Consider the following 11,284-nt stretch of genomic DNA (forward strand, 5'->3'; position numbering starts at 1 on the left):
GTCTGACAGATTTTAGCCTGAGCAAGGACAGGCCATTCATATGCAAAAGCTGCTGCACACAGCATGGGTGTGGTTGTAAATTGGATGAGACAAGGTCTTAAGGAATCACTAGGGTGGAGCAAACAGGAATGGCTTCCAGTCAGCCCAGCATAGGAACAATGATCCCTTTGAGCACCTCCATCTGGGAGAAAGCTGTCCCTGAGTTCCTGCCCCAATGCCAAACAATCCAGTTCCTTCTTGTATGTGTCTGTGTTCCCCAGAGCCTCACCCTGGTGCTGGAGCTCAGAGGAAGTGGGACCTTCTAAGTTCAGTTCATGGTGCCGGCCTTTTAAGAGGAACAGCTGGGTCTCCAGCAGCCTCTGTGTCACTGAGCCCCAATTCGCACTGGTTTTTATAGCCCAGTGTTCTTAATGCCCATAGGAACTTCTTTTCCCAGCCTTAGGACTCTGGGCTGGGGGGCTGGTGTAGGACTGGGACCCCTTGCTCCTTACTGGCAACCTCCACAGTGACAATCTCCCTCCCAATTAAAAAGCAGCACACTTGGTGCAAAAGCCCATGGGTGCCAGACCGACCCGTTCTGCACCTCCTACCAGCCTCAGTGTGTTTTCTTCTTTACTTCTCTAGTTGTAGGACTTCCATTCAGCCAGCTTTCCAGCAGTTCTGGATGATGGTTGTTCTATTTTAGTTGTAATTTTGATGTGGTTGTGGGAGGCGGCGAGTACATGTGTTTACCTACGCCGCCATCTTCCTCGATCTCCAGTTGATTCTTGATTTAATGTTTTTTCTTTTAGGTGAAGCGTCTCCTGGAGCCATTCCACAGTATAAAGAAAGGATGTCTTCTGTCACTCATAGTCCAGAAATTATGGATTCATCAGAACTACGGCCATTTTCTAAACCAGATATAGCGCTGATAGAAGCCTTGAAGCTTTTAGCTGATGAGGATTGGTAAGTTCATCATTATTTTCTTTTTAACAAGTTTTTTTTTAAGATTTTTTAATTGATTTTTAGAAAGAGAGGAAGGGAGGGGTAGAGGGAGAGGGAGAGAGAAACATCACTGTGAGAATGGAACATCTCTCTGCTTTTTCCTGTGCACCCCCAACCAAGGATCTAGCCTGCAACCAAGGCATGTGCCCTGACCAGAAATTGAACCACAATCTGCAGGTCACAGCTCAAGGAGGGAGAAACCATCTCGATATCAGCAGAGATGGAGATGGAGCTGGAAGTTTGGGATGTTGATGGTAGATAGAGTATGCAGGGCAGAATGCCAGAGAGAATAGAGCTCCACAAAGAACTTCAGAGGCCATCAGAGGAATCTTCTCAAATTTTTATCTGAGAACTGGTCAGGGCATGCATGTAAGTAAATTACCTGATCCCAGAACAAGGGCCATTCAAAGAAGTATAGGTAATAATCCCTAGAGCATATACAATACCAAGAATACCTCCTGTTCCTACCAGCAGAGTGGAAAACTTCATAATTCACAAAGCTTTGGATCGAACATTCAGAAGAATTTTGCTTCATGCAGTGGTTCTCAACCTTCCTAATGCCACGACCCTTTAATACAGTTCCTCGTGTTGTGGTGACCCCCAACCATAAAATTATTTTCGTTGCTACTTCATAACTGTAATTTTGCTACTGTTATGAATCGTAATGTAAATATCTGATATGCAGGATGTATTTTCATTGTTCGCCACCCACGGGTTGAGAACCGCTGACTATGGAATGAATAAACTCTAAGGTAAAGACTGGATTGGTCCCACCAAACAAAGCAAGGCCTGAGGTCATCAAATTTTCCAAATAACTACATCCCAGTACAAAGTTCAAAAATATTTATAGGAATACAATATCCAAGGTAAAATTCACAATGTCTGGCATCCAATAAAAAATTGCCAGGCAGCCCTCACTGGCTTGGCTCAATAGTTGGAGTGTCAGCCCATGGACTGAAGAGTCTCAGGTTCGATTCCCATCAAGGGCACATACCTCAGTTGCAGGCACGATACTCCACTCTGGTCAAAACTCATGCGGGAGGCAGCTAATTGATGTCTCTCACATCAATGTTTCTCTCTCCTCCCCCCCTCCCCTTCTTACATTCTCTCTAAAAATCAATGAGGAAAAATAATATCCTCCAGTCAGGATTAACAAAAATTGCCAGGCATGCAAAGAAGTAGGAAAATACAACCTATAATGAGAAGAAAAAAAATTAAACAATTGAAACTAATGCCAAAAGGATACAGATGGAAGTATTCATAGACAAGGACATTATAACTATAGTTATCGTTCTAATCCATGTGTTAAAGAAACTAGAAGAAGCCCTGGCCAGATAGCTCAGTCACTTAGAGTGTCGTCCCCATATGCAGAGGTTGCAGGTTTGATCTCCAATCAAGGAACATACAAGAAGCAACCAATGAATGCATAAATAAGAGGAACAACAAATTGATGTTTCTTTCTCTCGTTTTCCCTCCCTTCCTCTCTCCCTGTAACATCAATAAATTTTTTAAAAATTAAAAAGCTAAAAGAAAGATATGAACAGAGAAACAGTGAGCTATAGGACAACTTGCAAAATTCCTTTAGCCATATAATGTAACATGGTTAAGGGAAGTGATATCCCATCATATTTGCCATCAAGGAAAGGGTCTTATACAGATGTATACACCAGGAGAGGAATCATGTGGTGGCATTTTAAAATTCTGCTTATAACATCAGGAATAAAGAGGGTCATTTTATAATGAAAAAGGGTAATTCATCAAGAGTTCATAGCAATCCTAAACTTTTATTTACCATATAACAGAGCTTCAAAATACATTAAGCAAAAACTGGTAGACCTACAAGGAGAAGTAAACAAATTCACATTATAGTTGGAACTTCAATAACCCTCTGTCATTAATTGACAGAACTAGTAGAAAGGAAATCAATGAGTATATAGAAAACTTGAACACTATAGAACTAATTGAGATTATAGAACACTCCATCTAAAACAGTGATGGCAAACCTATGACACGTGTGTCAGAGGTGACACGCGAACTCATTTTTTTGGTTGATTTTTCTTTGTTAAATGGCATTTAAATATATAAAATAAATATCAAAAATATAAGTCTTTGTTTTACTATGGTTGCAAATATCAAAAAATTTCTATACGTGACCCGGCACCAGAGTTAAGTTAGGGTTTTTCAAAATGCTGACACGCCAAGCTCAAAAGGTTCACCATCACTGGCCTAGGTCAATGTTAGGTTGTTAAAGAACTGCACGATTCCTGACCCACAAGGTGGGAAATTGAGTTTAAAACTTTCCCACAAAGAAAACTCCAGGCTCAGATAATTTCATTAGTGCATTATTCCAAATATTTAAGGAAGAAATCAACTCTACACAATATTTTAAAACATTGAAGATGTTAGAGTACTCTCCATCTAATTCTTTGAGGCCAGTATTACCCTGATATCAAAGCCATACAAAGACAAAAAAAGAAAACTACAGAATTATACCCAATATATCTCATGAACATAGATGCAAAAATTCTTAAAACAAAACTTTTTATTTCCCCTTCTCCTAGTCCCAAATCTGCTTCCCACCAGTATTTACCATCTTAATTAATCCCCCTGCCATAGACATTTATTTGTTCATACTAAGTGAGTATTAACTTTTTCTCATTTCTTCCCATTTCATCAGTTTTACTGTTTATAAAACATGTCCTAAACCCATTCACATACTGCAATCTCTGCTGCTATTTTTCTCTAAGCCACAATTGCCTCTCACCTGGCTATAGCAGTGTGATTGCTAGTTTCCATGCATCCATTATTTGCCGATTTCATACAACAGCCAGATAGATGCTTTTAAAACATAAATCAGACCATGGAATTCCCTCATGAAAAAACCCTCCAGTGGCTCTCTAAAACACAGAAAAAAAATTTTATTAACTGGTCACTATAGCTTACAGGGTCCTTTAACTGCTTACTATAACTTTCAGGGTCCTTCATTATCTGTCTTTTGTATCTTTTTTTTGTAAACTTTATTGTTGAGAGTATTACAGATGTTCCCCTTTTTTTCCCCAATGCCCCACTTCACCTGGTTTCTGCCCCACCCCAGGCCTTCACCACCCTATTGTCTGTGTCCATAGGTAATGCATATTCTATATAATAAAAGCCCAGCGACTGAATGGTGGAACAACCAGAACAACCAGTCAACCAGTCGCTATGACGCTCACTGTCCACCAGGGGAAAGATGCTCAGTGCAGGAGCTGCCCCCTGGATGTGCACTCCCACAGTGGGAGCACCGCTTAGCTGACAGGGATGAGCAGCTGTGCCCACATTGGGAGCAGCCACTCAGAGGGCGGGTCCACAGCTGCTCGGCTGAGCCAGATGAGTGCTCCCACAGCGAGTGGATCCCCACAGGCCACACCCCTCACAAGTGCACGAATCCCATGCACCAGGCCTCTAGTATGCATATAAGATCTTTGGTTAATCTCTTCGCACCGCTCCTACCCCCCTTCCCTCTGAAATGTGTCAGTCTGTTCCATGTTTCCATGCCTCTGGTTCTATTTTATTCATCAGTTTATTTTGTTCATTAGATTTCTTGTTCACTTATTTTTATTTTTAGATTCAATTGTTGATACATATGTGTTTATTGCCATTTTGTTGTTCATATTTTTCTTCTTTCCTTTCTCTTCTTCAAGAATACCCTTCAAGCCGAACCGGTTTGGCTCAGTGGATAGAGCGTCGGCCTGCGGACTGAAGGGTCCCAGGTTCAATTCCGGTCAAGGGCATGTACCTTGGTTGCGGGCACATCACCACTGGGGGGCTTGCAGGAGGCAGCTGATCGATCTCTCTCATCGATGTTTCTAACTCTCTATCCCTCTCCCTTCTTCTCTGTAAAAAATCAATAAAATATATTTTTTTAAAAAAGAATACCCTTCAACATTTCATATAATACTGGTTTGGTGGTGATGAACTCCTTTAGCTTTTTCTTGTCTGTGAAGCTCTTTATCTGACCTTCAATTTTAAATGATAGCTTTGCTGGGTAGAGTAATCTTGGTTGTAGGTCCTTGCTATTCATCACTTTGAATATTTCTTGCCACTCCCTTCTGGCCTGCCAAGTTTCTATTGAGTAATCAGCTGACAGTTGTATGGTGCTCCCTTGTAGGTAACTAACTGCTTTTATCTTGCTGCTTTTAAGATTTTGTCTTTAACCCTTGGCACTTTAATTATGATGTGTCTTGGTGTCGGCCTCTTTAGGTTCATCTTGTGTGGGATTTTCTGCGCTTCCTGGACTTGTAAGTTTATTTCTTTCACCAGGTAGGGGAAGTTTTCTGTCATTATTTCTTCAAATAGGTTTCAATATTTTGCTCTTTCTCTTCTCTTCTGGCAACACCCTCCTTCCCCCACCCCCATCCCCAACCCCCTGGCTAATGTGAATGTTGGTACGCTTGAAGTTGTCCCATAGGCTCCTTACACTATCTTCATAATTTTGGATTCTTTTTTCTTTTTTGTTTTTCTGATTGGGTGTTTTTTGCTTCCTCATATTCCAAATTGTTGATTTTACTCTCAGAATCCTCTACTCTACTGTTGAATTCCTGTAAATTATTTTTTATTTCAGTTAGTGTATGCATAATTTCTGACTTGTCCTTTATCATGTCTTTGAAATTCTCACTAAGATCCTTGAAAGTCTCACTAAATCCCTTGAAGCAAGCTCTCATTAAGATCCTTGAGTAGTAACCTTAGAACCATTGTTTTGAATTCTGCATCCAGTAGCTTGCCTGCTTCCATTTCTTTCTCTTTTTTTTTAATGTATTTTATTGATTTTTTACAGAGAGGAAGGGAGAGAGATAGAGAGTTAGAATCATCGATGAGAGAGAAACATCGATCAGCTGCCTCCTGCACATCTCCCACTGGGGATGTGCCCGCAACCCAGGTACATGCCCTTGACCGGAATCGAACCTGGGACCTTTCAGTCCGCAGGCCGACGCTCTATCCACTGAGCCAAACCGGTTTCGGCCATTTCTTTCATTTTTGACATGTTTCTTTGTCACTGTATTATGGCTGCTTCCCTGTGTTTCTATGTATTAAGTAGAGCTGCTCTGTCTCCTGGAGTTGGTAGAGTGGCCTTGTGTAGTAGGTGTCCTGTAGAGCCCAGTGGCTCAGCCTCCTCAGTCACCTGAGCTGACTGAGCTTGCTAGGTCCACCCCTGTGTTGGCTGTGTGAGCAATCTTGTAGTTGAGCCTCGATTGCTGTTGGTGTCACTGGGAGGAACTGACTTCCAGGCCAATTGGCTGTGAGGACTAGGGGAAACTACAGTGGGAGAGCTGCTGTGCAGGAGAAACTCCTATAAAGCAGGACTTGGTTCCATGAGGCTTTGCTGCTCACTGAGCCTGCCCCTTGAGTGTGTTGCTTACTGATGTGTAGAGTTGTAATCCAGTATGGTCTGAAGCTGTCCACCGGGTGTACTGGCTCTGGGGCCCCCAGGAAGGTGCAAAGTCAGCCACTGCCTGAGGCCACCTGGCAGGAGCCACAGAGCGATCTGCTGATGGCTGCTATTTGTATTGGGCTTGGAAGAGCCCAGGCGAGGCCCAGCTCTGAAGCAAGGCAGGCTGCTACTAGTGCTGGGTCTTGGGCCTCTTATTGATAGGTTTGGGGCATGGTGATGCCAGCTGCTGCTTGTTTGAGAGATTTTCAAAAAGTCTGAGGCCATTCATATGGAAAAGCCACTGCAAACACAGTTTGGGTGGGGCTGGCAAATTGGATGGGACAGGGTCTCAGGGAATCACCAAAGCAGAACAAACAGTGTGGGTCACCCTGAAGGAAACTCAGATATGGCTGCCAGTCTGCCCTGTGTGGGGGGGGGGGGGGGAGTCCCAGCATAAGAACAATTACCCCTGTGAGCACACCCTCCCCCAGCATGGGAGAGCTGCCCCTGAGTTCCTGCCCCAATGCCGTACAATCCAGTTCCTCCCCTTATGTCCCTGGGTTCCCCAAATTCACTGTCAGACACTGAAGCTTGGAGGAAGCAGGACCTTGTAAGTTCATGGCCCTTTAAGCAGAACTGCCTGGGGCTCTGGCAGACTTGGTATCATTCAGCCACAATCCCCATTGGTTTTTACTGCTTGAAGTTACGGGGACTTCTCATCTTGGCTCCAGAACCCTGGGCTGGGGGTCTGGTGTGGGGCTGGGACCCCTTGCTTTTCACGAGTGGCCTCCTCAGCCAAGATATCCCTCCCAATTTAAAAAAAAAAAACACCACACCTCGGTGTCGGACCAGCCCGTTCCATTCCTCCTACCAGTCTTGATGTACTTTCTTTACTTCTCTAGTTGTAGGACTTCCATTCAGCCAGCTTTCAGGTGGTTCTGAATGATGGTTGTTAGTTGTAATTTTGATGTGGTTATGGGAGGTGGTGAGTACTGACATTTACCTACACCTTTGTCTTGGTTCTCTCCCTTGCCCCTTTTTGTAGCGTAGCCTCATTCCATGCTCTGCCTTACTTATCCACTCTAGCTATCTAGCTACCACTCTAGCTACACCCAAGCTCATTTCTTTATACTTCATTCTTTGAACAGTTTCCCAATGGCTTTCTGTCTCACTTCATTCAGATACCTGCCAAATGTCACCTCAGAAAAGCTTTCTTTCATGACCCTCACTAAAATAGTGTTTTTCCCCATCGTCTTATGCTGCTTTATTTTTTTTAAATATATTTTTATTGATTTCAGAGAGGAAGGGAAAGGGAGAGAGAGATAGAAACATCAACAATGAGAGAGAATCGTTGATTGGCTGCCTCCTACACGCCCCATACTGGGATTGAGCCTGCAACCTCGGCATGTGCCCTTGGCTGGAATCAAACCTGGGACCCTTCAGTCCACAGGCTGACCTCTGTCCACTAAGCCAAACCAGCTAGGGCTGCTGCTTTATTTTTAATATTCCATTTTGTGACCTGACCTTATATATTTTTTTCTCATTATAAGATCCATGAGGATAGAGATGTTTTCTCTTTTTCAGATGAACATTTCACATGAAGTTGGAAGGAATCTGTGTTCTGCTGTTGTTGATTGTAGTGTTCTATAAATGTCAAGTAGATCAAGTTGGTTGCTAATGGTTGCTAATGTTTAAGTTTTCTGTGTTCTTACTGATTTTCTATCTGTTTTATCAATTACTAGGAAAGGGCTTTTGAAATCTCCAACTATAATTGAAGATTTGTTGAAGTTTATTAATTGAAGTTTATTTTTGTTGTTGTTATTTGTTTCCTTTTAGCACTTAGATTTTGTTCAGTTGATTTCTGGCTTTTATATTTCTGACCTGAAGTCTTCTGCAATTATTACCTTTGTTCTTCTGTATGTTATGTGTCTTTTTCCATAGCTGCCTTTAAGAATATTCCCTTTAACACTCTTTTTAAGCAATTTGATTCTGATTTCCCATATTGTGGTGTTGCGGGGGGGGGGGGGGAGGTTTGTTTGTTTGTTTGTGATTATCCTTTTTGGGGCTTATTCTTGGATCTAAGAGTTTATAATTTTGACCAAATTTGGAAAAATTTCAGCAACTGTTTTTTAATTTCTTTTTTATACTTCTCTCAACTCCACTTTCTATTTACTTTTATGTGTATAGAATTGGGTTGCTTCTACATCTAAATTGTTACTGTAAACTGTTTTATGCTTATCAATAAAATGAAATTTTTGAACCAGTTAGTTATTAAGTAGGTTTGTTCTTACCACCTTAGAATCTTAGGTCTTTTCTCTCTGTTTTCCATAATTTTTCCAGAGAATTTAACTGCTTAAAAAAATAACCATTAACTTAATATTACTAACTTAGGAAACTCATCTTAGTTCACATTATCAAACCCTCAAGATGAAAACCATCAAATTTGAAATGTTGTATCTAAAATCCAATTGAATCCACCCTGTTGGTGTTAGTATTCACCTACCCTTCATCTGGCTCATTACATTAGATAATGAAAAGAAATACAAGTTATAGAACCACCTATTGGTGGTTTTCTGTTATTCAACAACAAGGTAACAGGTAGTTATTTTTTTTCCTATTTTTGTTTTACTGTTTCCCTCACCTTTTGTTTGCCATTCCCTTCCCTCCTTTTTAGAAAGAATATGACACTCTTACTAGGGGACAAACATTTTCCTTTTTATTTACAAAGCATGAACTTAGTTTTTAGTAGTGGTTTTGAATCATGAAAGAGAACTATTAGAGCAAATAACACGTTACATATTTTTTTAATTTGAAGTTCCTACATGATAAGGCAAAATAGGCAAGGTGTCTTCATTGGCAATATTTCATACACAAAAGAAGACATCCTGTTCCAGTTGAGCCTCATTTTAATAAGTGATTTTATCATTTGTTTCTTTTTCCCATAGGGAGAAGAAAATTGAGGGACTGAATTTTATCAGATGCTTAGCTGCTTTTCATTCTGAAATATTGAACACAAAGTTGCATGAAACAAATTTTGCAGTAGTTCAAGAGGTAAACTTATTTTCAGCTGAGTTAAGGATTGTTTAATAACAAAGAATAAATATGTAACATTTATAAAAATTATTAAATGTTTATTTTTAGTACATAAGATAATACATGTTAAAACATGTTATTTTAATAGTAAATTTGGTTTCAAAGTTATTATTACTGATTTTCTTTCAGAATATCAGCAAAATGTACATTTTAGACTTTTTTTTTTTAGGTGAAAAATTTACGCTCTGGAGTTTCTCGTGCTGCTGTGGTCTGTTTAAGTGATCTTTTCACTTACCTGAAAAAGAGCATGGATCAAGAACTAGATACTACAGTAAAAGTTTTGTTGCATAAAGCAGGAGAATCAAATACATTTATAAGAGAAGATGTTGACAAAGCCTTGAGAGCTATGGTCAGTAATGTAACTCCTGCACGTGCAGTTGTTTCTCTTATCAATGGAGGACAAAGGTAATGTTCAAAATAATCTTGATATGTCCTTAAACTAAAAATGCAGTTGTTTGTAATCTGAGGTATAGAGAAAAACTAGCAGATTCCAGTATTATTTCAGTTGAAAAACATTTATTAAATAATCTGTTTGTGATAAACACTATATTAGGTGCTGAACATACAAAGAATATTATTTTTCTAGTAATATCTACTTTTGTAGATCAAGCACTAAATAAATGTTAGTGATTGAGTTTTTACTTACTTATTTTTAACTTCTTGGGGAGGGATAGGTAATGCAAATAATTTGTCATTTTAGCTTTCAAGGGTGATGAAGGTTAGGAGTAGTTTAATCATTTAACTTTAAAGGTATACCTTTGGATCTTTTTTTCTCTCTCTTGGATATCATTTGTGCTCTCTTTTCTCTCCCCTAATTATCTTTTCTCGGGTGGTTGCTTGTATTGGTGTTGTCGGTGCCATGGGTGCATTCATGCTTTGTTCCCTTTGGGTCATGTCTTGTTAAGGTGAATATTTTGGGATTAGTGTTCTACATTCTATTTTCATCTTTCCTTTAGCATCCTTTTACTCTACCTCAACTTTACCTTTATGCCAAAACTCTCTTCCTCACTTTTCCCCTTTTGTTGTCCTGTTTCTCTTACCCTATCCCTGCTTTAGATTTTCCCTATTCCTTATTTTTACCCCCTGTTAAAATTTCACCCTACTTATATATCTAATTACCAATCTCCTGCTCTAAATCCATATACACCTCTCTCTTCTCTTTCTTCACTATCCGAAGTTTTTTTTCTCTCTGTCGTTTTGTTGTTGTTTGCTTGATTGTTGAGTATATTGGGGGTTTTTTATGCTTGTTTATGAGATTGTTTTTCTTTTTCTTTTTCTGTTGGATTTTTTTTCCGGTTATTTTTTTGCTTCTGTTTTCCCTCGCCTCGCTTGATATTAGTTGTTGTTTGTAGTTTGCATTCATCTCCAGGGATCTGTTGCTGGAATTTGTTGGGATTAGTGGCTGTTCTATTAGAGTTTTCTCCCTGTACAAATAGCTTCTTCCCCTCTTCTATTTCATTCTCTCTCTTTCCTCTCTTACTTTTTTTCTTTCTCTCCCTTTTCCCAATTTCATTTTTGCACTCTTTTTTTCCAATCTTTTATCTTTTTCTCTTCTTTCTTCCTTATCCCCTAATTCTCTTTGATCTGGTGGTCACCTTTATTTGGGGTTATTAGTATTGTGAATACATTTGTGTTCAGTGCCTTGTGCGTTGTGCTTTGTTGTGTTGTATTTTGTGCCTTTAAATCAACGCAGCAGAGAGAGAACTACATAACCAAACACCTGGAGAAGAGAGATCATGGGGAGACAAAGAAACAGCCCACATATGAAAGAAAAACAGCCATCACCAGAAAAGGAAGTAA

General features: G+C 40.0%; 1 protein-coding gene across 1 annotated transcript in view; it reads left to right on the forward strand.

Annotated features, from left to right (window-relative positions):
- Positions 1 to 11,284, forward strand: part of TOGARAM1 (TOG array regulator of axonemal microtubules 1) — a 112,848-nt gene that overhangs the window by 73,470 nt on the left and 28,094 nt on the right. Inside the window, exons 14-16 of the mRNA XM_023755591.1 lie at positions 792 to 945; positions 9,337 to 9,442; positions 9,654 to 9,889. Coding sequence (XP_023611359.1) covers positions 792 to 945; positions 9,337 to 9,442; positions 9,654 to 9,889 — 496 coding nt within the window. The remainder of the gene's footprint in view (positions 1 to 791; positions 946 to 9,336; positions 9,443 to 9,653; positions 9,890 to 11,284) is intronic.

Source organism: Myotis lucifugus, unplaced genomic scaffold (assembly GCF_000147115.1).
Source record: "Myotis lucifugus unplaced genomic scaffold, Myoluc2.0 scaffold_81, whole genome shotgun sequence".
NCBI lineage: Eukaryota > Metazoa > Chordata > Mammalia > Chiroptera > Vespertilionidae > Myotis > Myotis lucifugus.